General features: G+C 37.0%; 1 protein-coding gene across 1 annotated transcript in view; it reads left to right on the top strand.

Moving 5' to 3' along the window:
* Positions 1–2,419: 2,419 nt before the first annotated feature.
* LOC145996376 (uncharacterized) overlaps positions 2,420–22,901 on the top strand; it is a 44,644-nt gene continuing 24,162 nt past the window's right edge. The window contains exons 1-3 of the mRNA XM_083132807.1: positions 2,420–2,546; positions 13,852–14,009; positions 17,661–17,815. Of these exons, the coding sequence (XP_082988933.1) occupies positions 2,420–2,546; positions 13,852–14,009; positions 17,661–17,815 (440 nt within the window). The remainder of the gene's footprint in view (positions 2,547–13,851; positions 14,010–17,660; positions 17,816–22,901) is intronic.

The raw sequence follows: 22,901 nt of genomic DNA, 5'->3' as shown, positions 1-22,901 counted from the left end.
AACGTTATCCCTCCATCCTTGTCTTAGCCTTCCTACTGGTCCCTTACCATCAGGTTTCCCAACAAGAATCCTGTAAACTATTCTTTCCTCTGCCATTCGTGTCACATGGCCTGCCTGTCTTCTTGATTAACATATTTTAATATTAATTAAAAAGTCGAAATAATTTATTGTGTTGCTGGAGGAAGTAACACTAAGATGATGTTTAGATTTGTTTATCTGGAGATTATTTTAATCATAGCCAGGCCGGAATATATATACGTAGTAGAGGCCCGGAGCTGCAGTCCTCAAGTTCACCCTCAATTCTGATTTAATCTTGATCATACCCTGCATAATTTTGAGCCTCCTAAGCCTACTAGCTGCTTTTAAACATGGAAGTATTCATTTGATCACAGTTTTTGTTTCAACAATGACAAAAGTGGAGTTTTATGGGTTGATAATATGTGAACATTTCCAGCATAGATAATATTCACAAGTAATATATACATGTTATGAACACCAGGTTCCACTTAAATATTTAATCATTCATATATCCCCGGGTGTATGTACTTATTGAATTGATTGGTTGGGCAATCGGGTGGGCACAGGAATTTTTGGGTGGGCACTTGCCCACCCCTGTCGCCGTCCCTGGGTATGTACTTTGTTTAAATCTTTACCTAAATAAGCAGGAATATAAATTTTATTTATTTTTAGTTAGAGTACATATTCTTTATGCCACTTCTCTAGTTTTCATAGAATAATGCAGATATATTTATATGGGACAAACATTCGGAAAATAATTTTCCAAAAGGATATATCTTCTGAAAGGAATAAAAAACATTATTTTAATATGTCATTTTCTAACATTTCATATTATCCTGCAAATTCAACAGGTAGTGTCACTTGCATACAATTTGAGGAATAGATGGTGAAAATTCTTTGAATTGAGCACTGGATAGAAATAGCCAATCTCTTTGTCCCTGTCTGTGAACTTGTACGTCAGAGTTAACTCTATTGTACAAGCCATTTAGCACCACAAATAAGTTCACGACTCTGATACCATCCACATGGGAACTTGTAGTTATCTGTTCGGTGGGCTTCCGATCTATGGTGTTTTGCAGATGGCCAGTAGGTGCACTGCTGTTGGTGGATTGTCTGCCACTGCTTGGTTTTATTTACTCAAGTAGTAGGAGCCAAATGTGGTGAGACTGTCCATTATCAATATTTAGCTCATGAGAAAAATCCATAATCGTGTATGTTTCCTTGATTTTTGTCACTCAGCTAGTTGTAACAGCAAACATGAGACATAAGACAATGAACTCATTAAAGGTTGTGCGAATTACTCACAAGTTTAATATATATATAATATTAACTTACGTTTTGCGAGTATCGAGGTAACTCTTTTCTAATTGGGAAAACAGCATGGTAGTTTGACGTGCACCTGTAATGAGTTTTAGATTTTTATTGTTTTTTTAACCATACACCTTTTACCAATCCTATATCCTGAACCTATGGAGAGTTCGACGTGGTTATGATTTATACATAACCTAAACGTGAGCATCCTGAGGAAGGGAGCAGTTGCGCCCCGAAACGTCGCAGGAGTTATATATATATATATATATTATAACCCTCTGCCCACAAATGTACTAAATGTGCTGGTAACACTGCAACTGATGTCATGCCTGGATTTGATTGGCTGTTATGCTCAGAGCCGCCAGGAGGAAACGAGCACGGTTTGTCTTGAGGCATCGGTCACGGGGGAAAGAGCAGTGTAGCTCTGCCTGTAAATGTGTATGGTAAGTGTGGCGATATGATGGGGAATTTACGTAGTGTGGTTCCTTTAAAATTCTATAGTTTATTTGTTCATTTCTTTACCCTATAATAGGTTTTTGTTATTCTAACTTCTAATTAAATTAATATTAGTTTGGGTATTGAGGAACCTATTCTTAGAATTCTCGGTCGTATGGCCGCATTCACTATACACGCATTGACCCCTAATTACTTGTCAATTTAAGTTGTAGAATATAAATTTCAGTTGCATATCATACAGTTGTGTGATTATGGATATATAAAGAAAGGGAATTTATTTACTTTTTGATTGTTACAATTCTATATAAGTACTTTGCACTGTTAAAATAAAAAGGAAAAGATCTAAGTTTCTGGTTTTGAATTCATAACTAATTTCCTAGAATAATGGACTCTGACAACAGCTTGCTTTCACTGTGCCTCTGTATGGTAGATCCTGCTTTATGCAGTTGAGGTTGAGCGTGTTGAATATGAGTAAATGGGCCTTTTTTACAGCTTAGTTGCAAGAGAGCGTAGTTCTAGTTCTGGGAAATTTTTGTTACGAATATTTGTAATTGATAGTATCTTTAATTGCAGATTGGTTTGATCAAATTTGAAAATCAGAAGGTGGATAGTTGGTTGTTCGAAAGCATTAAAGATGAGTCATGCGACCGGCAATCCCTTCCACACGGTTGACTTGACTGGTGTGCCAGACACGTTGCTGCCACTTGCTGGTGACTGCACTGTGTACCAGGGCTTACCTATAAGTTCCACACATTTTGAAGGTCAGTCATTAAACCCGTTTTCACCTGCCTTGCCAAAACCTCCTTTGCAATTTGGTGATGTCCGAAAGGAGGAAACTTCAGTCAAACAGACTTATAGTAGATTTCCCCATAAACCATGTTGGGTGCATAAAAGACCGTCCCAGAATTTAATAGATTTTTCTGCTGAATCGTCTTCTGATGACGATTCCTTCTGTGCTTCAGTATTCTCTGGAAGAGCTATGAATAAGTTGTCTAATAATATGGCACAATTTACCTTGAATCACTTTCTGCGAAATATTCCCAATTTGAACGATGAAAAGGCTGAAAATATCTTTAGATTTTTGTATTCCGTTCAAATGCTTATAGAAAAGAAAATGTTTCCGGTAAAAGATATTTTGATTGCTGTAATATCTAAAGTTCAATGTAGAATTAGTAAAATATGGTTACAACATATTCAACAAGGTTCCAAGTGGGACGTAATTCTAGACAGTATTGTAAAACAATTTTGTAACAGTCTAAGTGTGCATAGTTTAATATCTGAAAAGGTATTAAGAAAGCAAGAAATTTCAGAAGACCCGGTGGATTTCCTGGATACTAGGTTAAGAGGAGCCAAGATATTGCGAGTGAAATTTTCAGAAGAAGAGTTCGTTGGACTCATGATTGATAGACTTCATCCCTCTCTGTCTCAACAATTGTTATTTTCGGACACTCCTACTTCAATTCACGAGTTGAAAAATAAACTTAAGATATTTCAAAAACATGCTTATCTTTGTCGTGAATATTTCATGGAATGTAAGAACTTTAGTAAGACACAAACTGGGAATTCGTTTAGAGATGGGAATTTATTAAGAAACAATCAGTGCCTTCCTGTAGTTCCCCAGCAAAAACAAAGTTTTTCGAAGTATAAGAACACTTATATGATGCCTCAATATAACAATACACACACTTCCGTTAAAGTAAAAGCCTTGTTTGTCGAAGGAAAATTGGCTAACATTCCAACTCCGCTGTGTTTAGATACAGAGTGTTCTGAAAATGTTATAAGCCAAGGATTTTTAGAACGCATTCAACAAATTTGTAAAGTGGAAGTAAGAGAAAAGAATCTAAACGTCATCCTAGGGAACGATGAACAGTTAAAGTTGACGCAAGTAGTGTGTGTGCCTGTTCAACTGGGGCCCCTCACATGGCCAGTGGAACTGTATGTGTCTCCGACATTACCTGTAAATGTGATATTGGGAGTAAAGTTTCATATCAGAACGAAGATGGTGTTTCTTATGGACAAAGCCTTGTTAGAATTTGAAACCCTGCCTCAAAAATTTCCTATTACGTGGAACTGTGACAGCATTTTTAATACTGGACGTGTTTTTCAGGAAAATCCCCCCTCTACGTCTACAGTAAAATCCCGTTTCCATGATCGTACTACTAACAAGTTTTCTTCAAATGCATCAAGAAGAGGACCAGGACGACAACTAGGCAAGAAGACTGCTGTACCCAGTGATAGATCCAGTGATGGAAATTGGAAGAATCCACCTACTCGGGAGACGATTCCTGATGTGACATCGCAAGAGGAGAACTATTTTGCACATCAACTTGGTGAGTGTAAGAATCAATTTCGTGATGTCATTTGTGATAAGATTGGGGTTATAAAAGATTTTGTGTACCATATTCACATGAAAGATAATGTGCCAGTTAGATCAGCCCCTTATTTATTGAATGCCGAGAAGGAGAAAGAACTAGAAGCTATAATATCGGACTTGTTAGCCCAAAATGTAATTGAACCTTCTAACAGCCCGTATGCTAGTCCTTGTTTCCTGATTGACTCTAAAAACAACACCAAACGTCTTGTCGTAAATTATTCAGAGGTTAACCGACATATTATGTTTGACGCTTATCCTCCATGTGTTTTGGAAGAAAGTTTGTCTAAAATAAGTCAGGGCACAGTTTTTTCTGTTCTTGATTTTAAACGGGCATTCAATCAAATCCCAATTAATGAAGAAAGTAAGAAAGTAACAGCCTTCGTCTCACAGTCAGGACAATGGCAGTATCGTACCTTACCATTTGGTTTAAGCGTAGGTCCAAGTGCACTAGCGAGAGTTATGCAAATTATGTTTGGTCATCTTAAAGGAGAATTTTTATTTTGGTATTGTGATGATTTGATAATCTTTAGCCCAGATAAAGCCAGTCATTTGAAACATCTCAAAATTGTACTAGAGATATTACGTAAATATGGTGTTACAATTTCACCTTCTAAAAGTCAATTCATGCAGGATGAAATATTTTTCCTAGGTTTTAAAATTTCTCAAGGAAACTTGCAACTAGACCCCAAAAGAGTAGAAGCTATTCATAATATCAGTCCTCCTAAAAATTTAAGAGCTTTGATGAAACTATTGGGCTTTTTACAATATTTTGCGAAATTTATACCTAATTTCCAACAAGTTGTAGCCCCTCTTAATGACTTAAAGAAAAAGAATGTGAAGTTTAAATGGGGATCTTTAGAACAAAACGCTCTGGATCATATTAAACTTCTTTTTGAACAACATGTTGTACTTAAATTGCCTGATATGAATAAAGATTTTGTTGTCCAAACCGACGGTAGTTTGACAGGCTATGGAGCTATTCTGCTTCAAGAGGACGAATTTGGTAATTTACGTCCTGTGTGTTTTCACTCGAAACGTTTGAAAGATCGAGATAAAAATTGTACGATATATGATATTGAATTATGGAGCCTAATGTTAGCTTTGGATAAGTTTCATTATTATTTGAGAGCTAGGCCATTTAAAATTCAAGTAGATAGCATGAGTGTTGCTTGGATGATCAAGCGGGCAACAAAGTTCACTAAATATGCTCGTTATTTGGAAAAGTTGTTATCATTTAGTTTCGAAATGGAACATATTCCTGCTAAAAATAACGTATGTTCTGATTTATTGTCCAGGATGTATGATAATAAGAATTTTGACACAGAGACGCATGATTTGGAAGAGCTCACAAACCTAAATTTAACAATGTGGTCTCATCCTTTGTATAGTAATATTTTGTCTGACGAACAATACAAAGACGAAATCTTGAAACCTGTAATAGATAATATTCGACAAAATAAAGATGTAAAAGATTATAAAATGGTCAAGGATGTTTTGTACAAAAAAACAAAAGTATCGGGGATGCCTTATAGGATTTGTGTACCTAGTAACACTCAAAAATCCTTGATTAAGTATTTTCACAACAATATTTATAGTGGAGCACATTGTGGTTGGTTCAAAACCTTGAAAAGAGTACAGAAACATTTTACTTGGGACAATATGAAGTCGATGGTTAAAGAGTTCTGTCAAACCTGCGATTTGTGTCAGAAAGCTAAAGAACGAAATGAGAATCCTGTTAACATTTTATGTTCCCGTGTAATCACGATACCCAGCCAAAGATATCATGTAGATATTGTGGGACCATTGCCACGGTCTAAGAATTGTAAATATCTTTTATTAATAGTTGATTCTGCAACCAAATTTGTTCATTTGGAAGGGTTAAGAGTTTTGAACTCCAGAGTTATAGTTGATAAGCTTTACGAGTTGTTTATGAACAGCGGTTTGTGCATGGAAGTGGTTAGTGACAATGCCTCTTACTTTGTCTCGCAATATTTCACATCATTTTTGTACAATTTTGGAATTAAACATATTACATGCACCGAATATAATCCTCAGAGCAATTTAGCGGAGAGATATATTAAAGTTTTAAAAACTTCTCTTCGAGCGTATTTTCACGACAGACAAAATGAGTGGATGAAAGGATTGAAAGAGATACAGTATTCTATTAATTGTTCGGAAAGCTATGCTACTGGTAACACTCCGTCAGAATTATTTATGGGGCGTATATTTTTCGATCCCTTGGAAGTTCGATGGCAATTACACTCAGAAAATGATCAATTGTCAAAGGAACAACAAGAATTAAAATGGAAATCTGCTCTTGAAAACATGCAGAAATCTTGGGAAAAAAGGAATCGCCTTTATTCACGTAAGTTTACGAGAGTACCCTTTGCAATAGGCGATCTTGTCTTGATAAAATCTCAACTTGTTTCTTCTGGCCCCGAACAGACTACAAGGTCACTGCAACTAAAATACTCGGGACCTTATCACATAATACGATTCCTCACTCCTGCCAGTGTGCTGGCATTGGAGGTCAACAACCCTTCTAAGCACAAACGTTGCCATGTAACTTCGTTGAAGAGATATTTGCCCAGGCGAGTTGATAACATGAGTTGAAACTAGGTCACTATGCCTCTCGACCATTCATTGTTTATTAGAGTAATCCCTTTCTATGTATTGTTTTTTTTTTGAATGTTTTGTAATACTAAAGATAATGTTGCGTGTTTGATAATTGTGAGTGTGTGTGTAAAAATTCAACATATTGAAAATCATTGTAAAAGAGAATATACAGGGTGCACCTAAAATAATTTGTATGTCATAGAATTTCCAGTTTCTGGTTCAGATTTTATTTTACAGGATTTTACTGCGGAACCTGTGTCGACAACCCTTCAACTTAAAATGAAATTCGTAGATATGATTCCTGAAATTCTGGATAACCAGAGCAACTTCTATGAAAATATGATGAATGTAATTTGGTAAATGTAATTGATTTGTAAGTTGTTGAAGATTATGTTTGTGTTCAGAGGTTAAGGTTTGTTATACACTAGGGGGAAGGGATGTTATAACCCTCTGCCCACAAATGTACTAAATGTGCTGGTAACACTGCAACTGATGTCATGCCTGGATTTGATTGGCTGTTATGCTCAGAGCCACCAGGAGGAAACGAGCACGGTTTGTCTTGAGGCATCGGTCACGGGGGAAAGAGCAGTGTAGCTCTGCCTGTAAACGTGTATGGTAAGTGTGGCGATATGATGGGGAATTTACGTAGTGTGGTTCCTTTAAAATTCTATAGTTTATTTGTTCATTTCTTTACCCTATAATAGGTTTTTGTTATTCTAACTTCTAATTAAATTAATATTAGTTTGGGTATTGAGGAACCTATTCTTAGAATTCTCGGTCGTATGACCGCATTCACTATACACGCATTGACCCCTAATTACTTGTCAATTTAAGTTGTAGAATATAAATTTCAGTTGCATATCATACAGTTGTGTGATTATGGATATATAAAGAAAGGGAATTTATTTACTTTTTGATTGTTACAATTCTATATAAGTACTTTGCACTGTTAAAATAAAAAGGAAAAGATCTAAGTTTCTGGTTTTGAATTCGTAACTAATTTCCTAGAATAATGGACTCTGACAACAGCTTGCTTTCACTGTGCCTCTGTATGGTAGATCCTGCTTTATGCAGTTGAGGTTGAGCGTGTTGAATATGAGTAAATGGGCCTTTTTTACAGCTTAGTTGCAATATATAAAAGACAATGAACAAACTCGGTGTGACTCGTGAAACGATGCCTCAAAATGAAATCGGTAACTGTTGAACCATCTGCTAGTTCTACAATTAACCAGCGAATGGATTTATATTTGCTAAAAAAGAAAGTGTTATGTATGTAAATATATATTTAAATGCTTGAATCAAAATATGGACTTACCTGAAATCGCCCACACCAGGACTCAAACCTTTGTCTTCCGTGTGACAGTTCTATACCCTACCGTGTGATAAGTAAATTAATGCTTTAAATTAAAAGATTCCAGGATAACAATGCAACCCTTTACTATTTTCAGTGTGTTTCCAATTGTGTGCCCCTGGTTGAAGACCACTGATACCAATATAATTTAGATATATGAATGATTCAGATATTCATCTGCATAATCAAAATATACGGGTAATCCAATTACTTGGATATCCGGATAAAGCAAATTACCAGTTAATTTGTATTCCCAGTTAATTTGGATACCTGTAAATATGAATATCCAAATAATTTGGATATCCATAAAATCTAAATAGCCAGATAATCCAAATATACAGATACAGGATGGCTACTCACTGGGAATTCTGGGATTCTGCGTGAATTATTGGCTCCAGGAATTATACTTGAATGCAGCGTGAATTTTTCATCGTAGATGTGAAAATTTGCAACATTTATAAATCCACATTCAATTGAATTAATACATATTTTTAAATGCCCTGAGGCAACTTTTTTTTTATAGTTTATCTTATTTTACTGAGTTTGGTTTGGTTTGAGTTGCTGTTTTAATTCCACTTTATGCACAGTAAGGCTAATCGGGACTGGACCTACAGTTTAAAGTGGAATCCGAACCACTTGTGCCTCCACCGGGTATCGAACCTGGGACACCTTGATTACATGGCAATGACTCTACCACTGTGCCGTAGGAGAGTCCCTTATTTTACTGAGGAAATAAAAGAAAGCTGCGTGGAAAATAAATGAGAATTCTCTCAATCTGTTTACTTTGTTAGTGTCCTTTTGGAGAACAATTTATCTGATAGGCAGAAGATTTTTGCAAGATAAGATTCTTGAAATTGATTAGGTAAATTTGAGTTTGAAATTTATTTGTGATTTCTTTTTTAATTTTGAACAAAATTCATGGTTTAGCATATCCTGTAACATTTGTGACTTGTGTTTGAATATGTATTTCGAGTCTGAGTATGTGAAAGGCAAATGTAAACTCCCCACCCTAAGTGAAATATTTTAAATATATATACCGATTAATGGACATGAATTAGAATTTTTGGATACATTGGAATCAGAGATCCTTCATATTGTTAGTATATTCGTGTGTGTGTGTGTGTGTGTTGGTGGTGAGAGGGGATAGCATGATACATAAGGTTCAAATAGGGAAAAAATCTGCTTGTACCCTTGAATTTTTGGAAAGTTTGCCTTGAAAACCTGGAATTATACTTGAATTTTATCGGTGGAGGCACATTGTGGTTTGGATCCCTCTTTAAACTGTAGGTACAGTCCCAATTAGCCTTACTGTGCATATAATGGACTTGAAACCATAACTCAAACTTAACTTGAATTTTATCATGGTCCTAGAGTGGCCACCCCGAGATATTTCGATACCTGAATAATCCAAATATCTGTATTATTCAGATTATCCAGATAAGAAATTACCCTTTATCTGGATTTGGCCATCCCTAGTTCAGACATGTATCATTGAAGTGGAGGTGTTCATCCGAACAGGTTCCAGTCAGGAGACTCAGCGTAGACTCTCTCCATATTCCGTGACATCCAGATGCTTCTCCTCCTGCCTGGAGACTACCATTGGCTCTCCAATGCCTGTCCCGCTGTGGCACAGGTTGATGGCAATCTTCTTTGTACCTTTGTCACAGTGCGCATTGTGTCTCCTGAGAGGAACATGATTGGATGAACACCTCCACTGCAGCGACACATGTCTGTTCCATGACGAGACTGATCGCAAGCCATGTATTTGCCTAAGCCAGTCAGTCACCAGGTGCCTGAATTTTCCAGTTCAGTTCTAAAAATATATATAGCTATAAGTACAGAATATTTTTACTTGCATCATAAATTCTACGTAAATGCACCCAAAAATCATATAGCACATAGGACTTTACATGGAAGTATTTCATATAAAATTTTGGTAAACTTTGTGATTACAATGTGTAATATATAAGCAAGAAAGGCATATCGAGTTACACCATGGTGACTTCACGTTGTTTACAATTGAAACAACTTATTTACGTGTACAGCAAATGCTATAAAGCATGTATTTAAGCAGCGCCATTGATTTGTACTGATTGGTTAAGCTATGGAAATGGTCACTTCTATCCGTAAGAAATGCCATAAGATTTTTCACTTTACACTGTAGCATTTGGTTATGGCGTAAATGTTAAGGAAAATACTTTCATGTAAAGCAAGCCTTAGAACGTATTGCATAGTTATAAATGCTGTTACCAGTTGAGCCTTTTGGAAGGCCACTCTTGTGCAAGAATTAATTACTTTTAATCCAATCTCGTATTAATTGATAAATTAAATGTTTTACATGGGTATAGAGCTCCTAACCATAAATAATAGTTATCCTACATAAACAAGCAACCCATTATGTTCATTCAATGCACTGAAGCTTCCATGGGAACAGAGTGAAGGGGAAGAGGGAGGTCACTGTCTCAGTGCATGGCATTGGAAAGAAGACAGAACATGAAAAACACATGCACATATACTATATTTTTTAAAAATGAAAAGACCACTTAAAAATATTCCAGTTTAACTATACTGCAATTAACTTTGTTCCACTTTCAGGACATTTCAATAAATTGTACTAATTTCTCCCATGTAATGTTATTCATGCAAAAATTTATTGTATCAGTTGATTGACAGGTGAAGCTATGATTTGCCACTATGGTTTCCCCACAAAGGAAGTGACTAATTACCAAAGTACTACCACATTTCAAATTATAAAGTTGGTTCAAGTATGCTGTATCAATCAATCCAAACATTTTAACAAAAAATTTTTGACACTTTTTTTATTTCCAGAATATAGGTTCTTATTATTTCTGTTTTAAAGTCCATTCCTAGCATCGGCCCCTGTGGCAGAGTGGTTAGCACATCGTGCTACGATACCAGGGGTCCTGGGTCCGAATCCTGGCCTGGCCATTGATGTTTGTGAGTGTCCATTCATCATATCATAACTCATCCCCATCTTTGCAAATTAGCCAAAAGTGGCACAAAAAGTTAAGTATAATAGAGCAAATCAATCAATCCATTTCTAGCATGATATGAGAAAAATATCCTGAAAAACCCACTGTGACTTGTACTACATTAATTATTTGAGTATTATAAGCTCGGTTGATCCTTTATTTTACAAGTTTTCTCAAACTGATGACAATCATAGAAACCTTACATGAATTTAAAGCAATAATGCACAACATTTTCCTGGGCGGAAAAACTCTTTGACTGAAGTTTTCGATGGGCTGAGCCCACCCAGGCCAACCCATGGTCTAGAACTACAGGGTGTCCCACGAACGGCGCAACTGGGAATTAAGAGTGGCGTTACTTTGTAACCGAAACCTCTACATACATAAGTCATACACCAAATGTTAGCCCTGTCCAAGTAGATATTTTTAAACATAGAAGTAATAAACGGGGTGCAGTGTTGTTCATGCAGTGTTGCCAAATGTAAGTGAAAGTGTAAATTTATTTTTCCACAAAGCATGGAAAATTGCATGTCAAACATTCGTACGGAAATTTGGATGTCAATTTCCACCTTGGGTAGGTGGACTATTTCGCCATCTATAGTTCAGAGAAGAAAACCGATCGTTTTCGCGTATAGCCAATCCTGAAATGCCTCGTAAAGGCGTACCGGTCCAAATGGGTGTTTTAAAAAATATATGAGGTACAGTGGCAACACTGTTGATGTTTGAAGGCAACAAAAGGTGTGTTTAGTGATGGTCTATGAAGTGGAAATAGGAAAAAAAGAAAATGAAAATTATGGTGAAAAAAGTGTTACTTACCTACTCCTGGCAACCATGCAATGCACGTAACAGGCAGTGTAGCTTTACAAAAGATGTTGAAAATGACAACCATTTTCCCTGAGGCATTCATCAACATGTTTTATCATGTTGGAAGCAACCTTATGCAAGGTTGATTGGTTTATATTGTTAATGGCTGTGCAAATGTTTATTTTTAGATCATCAAGTGTTCTTGGGTTATTAATGTAAACTGATTCTTTTGTTCTCCTTCGGTGGGCGCTCTTATCGCATTGCATGGTTGCCAGGAGTAGGTAAGTAACACTTTTTTCACCATAATTCTCATTTTCTTTTTTTCCTGTTTCCAGTATTTCCATGTCATAGACCATCACTAAACACAACTTTTGTTGCCTTCAAACATCAACAGTGTTGCCACTGTACCTCATATTTTTTTTAAAACACCCATTTGGACCGGTATGCCTTTACGAGGCATTTCAGGATTGGCTATATGCGAAAACGATCGGTTTTCTTCTCTGAACTATAGATGGCGAAATAGTCCACCTACCCAAGGTGGAAATTGACGTCCAAATTTCCGTACGAATGTTTGACATGCAATTTTCCATGCTTTGTGGAAAAATAAATTTACACTTTCACTTACATTTGGCAACACTGCATGAACAACACTGCACCCCGTTTGTTGCTTCTATGTTTAAAAATATCTACTTGGACAGGGCTAACATTTGGTGTTTGACTTATGTATGTACAGGTTTCGGTTACAAAGTAACGCCACTCTTAATTCCCAGTTGCGCCGTTCGTGGGACACCCTGTACAAAGCTTTGAATACTCAATACTTATATCATAATTCTCTACTTTGAATAAAGCATGTATTTGTGAACATGTTTCCTAATGCCATTTTCCCATGTAGTCATTTCACCATGCATACCTTGACGAGTACATAGAATGTCCGAACTGTATAAGAACGCTGCCAATATTGGTACTTATACTGTTAAATAAAAAATAATATACACTATTCTGGTATATCTGCATAATAAGTGTTACATGCATGTCTCAGGTCGTAAACCTGCCTGCTGTCCCATACATGACCATCATAAACTGTGGTATTAATATTTAATTATTATTTTTTTATTTTTGGTATATTTTGACAACCTTCCATGATTGCTTTTTGCAGACAATATTTGGAGATTACGTTTGAACTCTGTTGTATGCAGAGGATAAAAGACCTGTGAACCATCAATATTTGTGACACCTGAAAGCCTCCACACTAATATGTGTTACCCAGAACACCCACAATGCACCCAAAGTTTTGTAATAGTGTAGAACCAGAATGAAAAATACATATGTATGTAATTAACTCTTCAAATGCAGAATAGGTGGAATATGGTATCAAGAACCAGATCATATTCCAGGTAAAATAAAATTGACTACCAGAAAGAACACATGTTTTTAATGAGAATAAACTTCATGATGGATGCGGTAAATGCGGTTTAAAATTACTTATGTGAAATTTAGAAATTTCGTACTTCCGCATTGCACAATTTTATGGTTAAATCCTATTAATTTTGAAGATCCACTGTCTTCATTTACTAAGGGCACGGCATCTGGAGCGGAGATGATGACCCTGGTTTGCATCATCTGTTTCCTGTTGTCAGGTGGCGCTATCAGGTTGTGGTTGGGGGGCTGGGCCATGCTGCTCAGCATGGTGCAGTTCCTGTTCCCCACTTGGATGGAGGGGGTCGAGTATGTGCACTTATTTGCCACCACAAAGAAACAATTTTGGCACCTTGGTTTCAAATTCTGTGGAATGAACCTATTGTAAATTGGTACTTTATTAGTATTGGCTGGTTCAGCCTAAATGTTTACACTTATCTCTTCCTTGTAAAATTGTAATATGAACTTTGCAACTTGCTGGAATGTGTATTTACTTATTTTGTTTATTATTATAGATGATGACGAACACCACAGAATCGAGGATCTACGGAAGTGGGCCACGTCCTATTGGAAGGAACTTGAGACTAATGAAAGACATAACAAGAAAACTGAAAGGAATATAGTATTTCTAGATGAGATAGAGCAAGCTATGGTGTTCGATTTGTATTGCCAGGTACGTGGTGCTATCATTATTATTACAAGGGGCATCCTGAAAATATGAGAAACATTTTTTTCAAAAATCAGAATCCGTCAATACAGGCAAACTAAGTAAATCATGGCAAAATACAGACTTACTGAACGTGTCGAGGTAGTGTGATGTCATTAGCTGTGATCGCATGAGAACAGGCAGTTGTTTCAAAATGGCTGACAATGGTGTTTAGTTTCGACAACGTGCTATGATTGAATTACTTGTTTAACCCTTACTCGTATTTTGCTCGATTTTTCGACCATCAAATATAAGGTGCTACTCGTAATTTGGCTCAAAAATAAACCATGCAGCTGATTACAAAATTCCTGTCTTTTTATTAGGTCTGTTAGGTCGGAGATACTTACAGTGGCTTTGGCATGTCATGTGGATGCACCCCCCTCACCCCAACTCCAAAGTTATCTATGGAAGCTGGCATTCGACAGCTGAGCAGCAAATACAAAGGAATTTACGGGACTAGTGAAAGCTTTTAGCATGGCTTGGGTAACCTGACCTATCTTTTGTCATTAGCCTGCAGAGAGGTCCCTTGGACTCTCATGTACACGACTGGGTGGCATGACCCGAGCAAAGAATAGACAAAGAGGAGCCGAAATGCACTTTGACAGCTGGCTGTAAGAAAGGGAAGTTCTGGAACACAAGATGACGGAGGGTAAAGGAAAGAAGTGCAGTCTTTGTGGGTGAAATACTGCACGCCTTATATGCACCAATTTCCCCTCTCCCCCCACCCACCGTTTTCCTCCTTTTTGCGTCGCGGGAAAGGTTAGAACAGGTCCGACCTGAGTAGTGAGAGGAAGTTCGCTCTGTGCGCTTTTTTTTTTGGTGGCTGTGAATTCGTGTGGCTCCTCCTTGCCCGTGATTGTTTGTGTTTGTCCTTGTGTGTCATTGTTGGTAAGTCCTTGCATCTTTTGTTTCTGCATGTCTACTTTTTCCTGTTCGTTCGGCTTTTTGATCAACCATGTCCGGAAGAAGGCAATTGAGCGAGAGGAAAATACATCAATTCCTAAATGACATGGAGATGCTGAATATGAGAGTGGGCCAGAGAGTGACAAAGCGAATTAAGTTGATGGTGATGATGATTGGGAGAATGTCTCTGATTGGTCAAATAGTCTACGAGTTGGCTCATTCCATGTCAAATCAACCGATAATAATTATTTTTGAACCTTAAGGGTTCAGGTTTTTAGTGTTTATACACTGCACCTATCAAGAGGACAAAAACTGCCAAATTTCAGATTTTTTCGGCTCTTAGTTTTTGAGTTATTGACTTTCAAAAAAGCAAAAATCCTAAAATTTGATGACATTTTGAAATCTTTAAAGAGCTGTAGATCAAAAACTATTTAATGTAGAGAGCTGAAATTTTTTGTTTAATTCTCTTCTGCTTTTAATGGGCTTTAATTTGAAATGTGACATTTGAATTTTGTAATTTTTAAAAAAACTTGAAAGGAAGTTTTTTTGAAAACCTCAAAAACACCATTTTTAATTTTTTTCAAAAAAATATATGATTTGAAGACATCAATTGACTATTTGTGTGCAAAATTTCATAATGGGACGGAAATGGGTTCCTATGGAAATTAAATTTTTGTATTGTAATGTGTGATTAATTTGCTAAATTTGTTGACTTCCATGTTATAACCGCAACTATATGCTGAGTGATTGATGTTAAAGTCTTCATATTAGTCTATTTTATAATTTTTGTACTACAAATAACATGAAAATACCTACATTTATCACTTTTAATATCAGGTAAGCAAATTAAAAAATGTACGAGGGGAAGTCATTAAATAACAGGAATCTTATTCTAAACTTCATGGAGATTTATGCACAACGAAAATTTGTGTTTCGGCACTCAAAAACGTTCATTAGCAACACGCCATAAAGGTGTCATGACTATCGGGCAGCATGTGCCTGCGCAGTAGTTCTTACAGCATGGCCGCTCCACTGTTGATTTGCACCGTAGAAGAGCAACGAAGTGTTATTAGTTTTTTGTGCTCAGAGGGAGTGAAAACTTCTGATATCTGCAGCAGAATGAAGGTTCAGTACGAACACATTTGTTTAAATCACAGGAGAGTGTACTAAATGAACAGATTTGCTGAACGATCTGCTATTTCAGTTTCACTGTCTTAGTTGCCACGCAAACTGGCCTCCCACTCCGGTGTTCATCACTGACGTTTAGTCTTCCATCCTTAAATCTTTCCACACATTCAGACACTATCCCCTGAATTAATAAATTATATAATATACCTAAGAAGCTTGTTAGTATGATAAAAGTATGCACCAGTGAAACAGAAAGTAAAATTCATGTAGATATTAATGTGTCGGACAAATTTAGAATTCATGATGGGTTAAAACAAGGAGGCGCATTATCTCCATTGCTCTTTAATTTTGCCTTAGAATACACTGTTAGGAAGGTTAAAGTAACTAACGTAGGACTAGAATTAAACGGTGTGACTCAGCTGTTAGCATATGCAGATGATGTAGACTTACTGGGGGATAATGTAAATACAATTAAGAATAATACTAAAATATTTTTCAAAGCAGCTAAAGACATAAGTTTGGAAGTTAGCAAAGATAAAACTAAATATGCTGCTTACAGGCCGAAACCAAGTGTTAGGCAATAATCAAAATTTAATTATTGATAACAACTCGTTTGAACCAGTTTCCAAATTCAAGTATACTTAGGAGTAATACTAACAAATGAAAATGACATTAAAGAGGAAATAAAAAGCAGGCTTAATTCAGGAAATGCATGTTACTTTTCTCTTCATAAACTTTTGTCTTCTCGTTTAATACGTATATAAGAAACTAAAAGTTAAAATATACAAAACAGTAATTTTGCCTGTAATATTATATGGATATGAAACTTGGTCCCTTACATTGAAAGGGGAACATAAATCGAGAGTAATTGAAAATAAGATCCTTAGGAAAATATTTGGGCCTAAAAGGAATGAGGAGACAGGTGAGTGGAGAAGGTTACATAATTTGTATTCATGTCGAGATATTATTAGAATGATAAAATCAAGAAGTCTTAGGTGGACAGACCATGTGGCACGAATTGGAGAGGAAAGAAGAGTTTACAGGATTCTTGTTGGGAAACCTGATGGTAAGAGACCAGTAGGAAGACCAAGACGAAGATGGAGGGATAATGTTGAGATGGACCTATATAGTGTTTTGGGCATTTTAATGTGACTGCCCCCCCCCCCCCCTGCCCTCCAGTCACTTTTACCTGGCGCCGTCACTGTAACGGGGCATAATTCGAAAAGGGAGAATGAAAATTTTCAAAAAATGATTCAAAGTCGCTTATTAGTACATAACTGATATTAGACTAAAAACAAGAAAAAATTGACAAAAAATAATTCATGCATTTAAGAGTTAAAATGATTCAAAGAATTTCATATGTGATAAATATTAAATTAGCTGTCATTTAAATGATATAAATTTTTGCCCAAAATTAATTAAAATTGTGCATTTTGTATGAAAATGTCTCAGCATTTTTTCCTATGGGTTACCTGAACTCCAGAGAAGAAATAACCAGTAGTGGTGATTGAATTCTAACTACCAGTAATAGTTTGGAATAATTAAAAGCATAGACTTTCAACTGTTCTTTTTTATTTCTTCTTTCAGGCTCAAGATTTTGTGCTTTTAAGGAACATCATTGCTAAAGAATTGAATGCAGAAAATGAAGGCAGTGGAAGAAGCAATCTGCTCGTGTTCATTAATCACATGAACTCTGTGGAGGTGCTAAGTGGTGAAACTCCGATGGGAAGACTCGTCGAAAGGTGAGGGCTTGATTTTAATTGGAGATATTTCAGTGGAACATTGATTGTATGTTTTTTAAGGTGAAGAATCTGAAAATGTAGGGAAATGTGAAATTGGGGAAAATTTTATAACATTTTGTTATATCAGGGTGGCTACTCAAAGGGAATTCCCCATATTCTGGAAATTATACATGAATTTTTGACCGGGAATTCTGCGTGAATTTTTCTCCATAGACGTGAAAAATTGCAACTTTTATTAATCTAAATACAATTAAGTTTATACCTATTTATAAACTCTCTGAGGGAGGTATTTCACAGTTTAGCTTTAGTTTTTATCGAGGGAGGAAAGGAAAGCTGTGTGGAAAATTGTAAAGATCTCTAAATCTGTTTACTTTGTTAGTGTTCTTTGCAGAAGAATCTATCTGACAGACGGAAGTTTATTGCAAGATATCTTCAATTTGATTGGGTGAATTTGAATTTGAAATTCTTACATAATTAACAATTTTTCATAGATTAGTGTATCCTGTAACATTTGAGACTTGTCTGAGTATGTGAAATGGCAAATCTAAAGTCTGACTTAAATTAAATAAAATAAAATTGTATATAGTATACCGTTTAATTGAATTAGAAATTTTGGATAAACTGGAATTGCACAAACCCTTTATGTTGTTGATATATTTGTGTGTGGTTGGGGGAGGGTGTGAGAGGTAATACATAAGGCTGAAATATAGGAAAACACCTGTCTTTATCCTTGAATTTTTTAAAAGTTTGCCTTGAAAACTGGTAATTATACTTGAATTTTGTCAAGGTATTAGAGTGGCCACCCTGTATGCACAGCAACCTGAAAATATTTCCTTCAAGCTTTTGTACTTTAGGTATAATATTGTACAGTATGATGGCCGGTTCAAATCCGGGAACTTTTCTAACGATGGAAGCGGCCCCGGTGCCCACCCAGCGTCGAATAACATGGGTACCTGGGGAAACCGGGGGGGGGGGTGTAAAGGTGGTCAGGGGCATGGTGCTGATCACATCACCCCCACTCACGACCGGATCAAGAAAGTGTGTGGCGTTACCCCCACACCCCCTATACGCCTTCATGGCGTGGTGCTAAGCACAGGGGAACACTTTTTTTACTTTTATGATGATTTGAAATGATCACAAGAAGAAAATGAAGTATATTTTGAAGAATCGAGCAATAATGTAAACAGTTTTACACATGGGAATTAAAGAAATCCTGTTCCTCTGGAATGCTTCTTTGTACTACATGCTCTGCATCTTCCTGTAGAGAAACTAATGTTATAGTGTGCCAACATCTATGTGTTCCAACTACCATGGTATCGTCTTTCCATTTCACTTGTATCGTGATGAAAGTGCTCTCATCACTTACTCTGTCCAGATTGTCTGGACACTATCCACACAATATCTCTTCCTTGACTCCTTTCTCTCTTAGAGCCTTCCAAATCTTTGTTCGGTCCTTGCTATCGTATTCCTTTTCTATATCTAGGAATGCCATAATCAGATCATTTCCATGCTCGTGGTGCCCTTCCTGTAATTGCCTTATGGTGAATATCAGATCTACTGTTGATCTGCCTCTTCTAAATCCATGCTGTTCCTCTCTCATGTTCAGCTATGTTACTTCCCTTATCCTTTTCTCTGATATATGGTATGCCCAAATGAAAAGGAGACTATGGTTATATCTAAAGAATATTATATTACAGGATATTTGCATGACACAATATGTGAAGTACCTACATGATACCTACACATAATTGCCATTGATTCACTGATCCCAGCACGTAGGAAGTGAGTGGATGGCTTCATTGTTAAAACTCCTGGATTACTTACAAATCCAGTTTTCCTTGGTGTCCTGCATTTCCTCGTCACAGGTGAACCGTTGACCTTTGAGTGATTGTTTAAAGGGGCCGAAGATATGGGAGTCACATGGGGAAATATCAGGACTGCACGGAGGATGTGTAAGGACATCCCATTGAAATGTTCTCAGCAGGTCGAGGGTCTTCTTGACCACATGTGGCCTAGCGTTGTCCTGGAGAAGCAATGTGCGCTTGCCCGGGTTGTGGCAAGTCCTTGGTGCTTTCGCATCGTCCCCACATAATGCTGACACCAACTGAATATGGTGCAACGTGCGAGACACTGCTCTCCGTAAACTTCCTTCATCCTGCGATAAATTTGTGAAGCATGCTCGCCTTGGAAATTGGATTACAGCTCTCTGCGCTGATCTGGAGGAATCCATAATGCACCCGTCCACGCAAATCAACTCTCGCCAACTGAGGAAACAGCAGGCGAAGCCGTTCGCTACACCTGCAAACTGGGACAAACAGCACACCAGCTATTGGCAAACATTTACCTTCTTCGATTAGATACAACACCGCTACAGCAAAGGTCTCCTTTTCATTTGGGCATACCTTATATTTCTCATACACCTTTGCTGAGTGGCACATTAGTGTCATTCCTCTGTAGTTTTTACATCCTGTTCTGTCACCCCTCTTGAATATGGGAACTATTAGTACCTTTGTCCAATCTCTTGGCACTTCTCTCTCTTGCCACACTGTGCAGCCACTGCACACCAATCACTTCTGCTCCGAGTATCACTTCCACTGGCACTTCATCCACTCCAGGTGCTCTACCTCTCTTCATTCTCTTCAGAGCTTCCTCTACTTCTTTCCATGTGAGATTCATCTTTTCCTTCACTTCTTCATGTTCATTTCCTTTCTTCACATTCAGCAATTTCTTGAAATGATTTCTCCACATTCTCCTTATTTCTTCATCCTCTTGTACAGTGGGATCCATGAGTATTACCGTGCAAATTGTCCATCACCAAGTTTGTGTACTTTATTTGACCAAATAAAAGCTTCAAGAATTAAAAGAAAACTCAAAACAAGTTGTTGACAACTTCTGCACCAGCATACACAAAAATCCATAGCTTAAAAACACACAGGATGTGAGAGAAATCTTAATGAAAATAGTCATGGACAATTTGCACGATAATACTCATGGATCCCACTGTACAACGTTTCCCCTTTCATCCCTTAGCTTACTGCTGTCTCCTCTCTCTCACTAATCCATACAATACTTTCTTGTTCACATCTACATCTTCTTCTAGCACTCTGGCCCGTTCTTCCATTCACTTTTTTCTTTCCTCCTCTACTATTTTTCTTGCCTCTTTCTTCTTTTCCATTTACTCTTTTCATGGATTTTGTGATTTAAATTTAAACTATTTTCTAAATACATCCAAAGATATTTAATTCACAATCTGTAATTTTATCATGGATTTATCCACTCACCGTCCTTAAATTTTTGTAGAAAAGCCTAATTTCTAGAGTTGAGTTGATACAACTTTAAACTAATACCCACATAGATGACAATATTCTTACAGATTCCCGCCAATACTGACGATGGAACTTTGTAACAAATTAAAATTCATAACATCTAGAAATATTAGTATGGAAGTATTCCATTGCAGTTATAATGTATTTTTCCATTGTTTTTTTTTTCCATGTTTAGATTTAAACTTCCACCTGTATTACCCTTGTCGAAAGGAAATTTCCATTCTAGCAGCTACTTGTGTTTGGTTATTTTTATGTGAAATTTTTCTTGCATGTTCTAAATTTTTTGTTTACTTTTCTTTGCAATGTCTGAAAGTATGTTCTTCATTTTCAGATCCCTCAAGGCCTTGAATTCACCAAGGGGAAATGCAGTCTCAACAGAACAAGCGTTAGTTAAATGCACTTTAGTGAAACAACGGTGTCTAACTACAAACAGTGTGGTAGCAGAGCACAAGTCTCCAGCTAAAGAATTGGCCATGGCTGCACAAACATTGCCAACTACAGACATAGTTGCAGGCGAACAAGAGTCACCAAAAGAAAATGTAGCCCACAACGCACACAGAGAGCCTATTCGAAGTGAGCCAGGAATCAAACGGAAGAAAAATGATTTGACGGGAAGCATTTCAAAGAAATCAAGAGACAGCAGTACCGCGTATCTTGAAGATACAGATTCGGACACTGAAGATGAATGCAATCAAGCTCACGGGAGAATTCCATCAGGGAGATCAAACGCTGATATGCAATCTTCCGGCAACTCGTTTGATTTCGTAAATTTCTTGACTCATTTGCATGAGCATTTTTTCAGATACTCTGATAGTTTAGTCACACAACATACAACTGGTGCGTTTGAAATTAATCTCCCCAAATATAAGGTACATGTCATTCCAGTAAATACGGATGATATCCTGCCCTTACCAGTAGCAGTGAAAAGACAGGAAGTGGCTGTATCAAACAGTGTAGAAAGCAATGTCAACAGTCAACCATGTGAAAGAGCGAATTTGGAAGAAAGTGCACCTGTGAGTTACACCCAGCTTTCACTGAGAAGTAGAAGTAGGGGGATAACAAGCACAGAAAAAAAAGAGAGAGTTTCAAGTCATCTCCGGACGTTGTTCAAGGTAGGAAAGAGCACAGAAGGAGATGTGCTAATTGGAAAAATGATGGTGAAGGTGAGCAAACAAGACACTCAAATGGAAATATTGATCAAAAATCTGAAGAACGTCCAAAGGAAAATGTGTGTAAAAGTGAGTGTACAGGAGAAGAAGAGCTAAGCCAGAAGGGACAAAATGAAAGTCGCACATCCCCTGCAGAACCGGAACAGAAGTCATGCGAAGAACAAGAAACCCAGGTTGATATTAAATCAGGGTGTATGATGTTGCTTACAAGTGGACAGTCATGTAGCACAGGTGAGTGTATTTTCCTCTGAGGATACATTTTGTATTGCATTATAATTAGGGATTTTAATTTTTTTGGTGCTCTTTTTCTCAATTTGCAGTGTTATTTTCAAACCATATTCAGCATTTTCAGTCCATGTTTGCTCTTAGTCATGTATCGCTACAGAACTTTTGAGTGATATTTCCTAAGGAAGCTGTGTGAGGAGACAAGCTGCAAGTGCAGTTTCACTTGGAAATGAACATACGGGAATAAATGTAACCCATCATACTGAAATGACGCAACAAGCTGCACGTTAATTAGACCATGCTGTTTTCTAAATTGGGTGGGTACATTGTTTCGCTTATGCCCATTGGTTGTGCATGCTCGGTGAA

The sequence above is a fragment of the Lepisma saccharinum genome, chromosome 12, assembly GCF_977018435.1.
Source record: "Lepisma saccharinum chromosome 12, izLepSacc3.1, whole genome shotgun sequence".
NCBI lineage: Eukaryota > Metazoa > Arthropoda > Insecta > Zygentoma > Lepismatidae > Lepisma > Lepisma saccharinum.
This window is presented reverse-complemented; position numbering and strand designations above follow the sequence as displayed.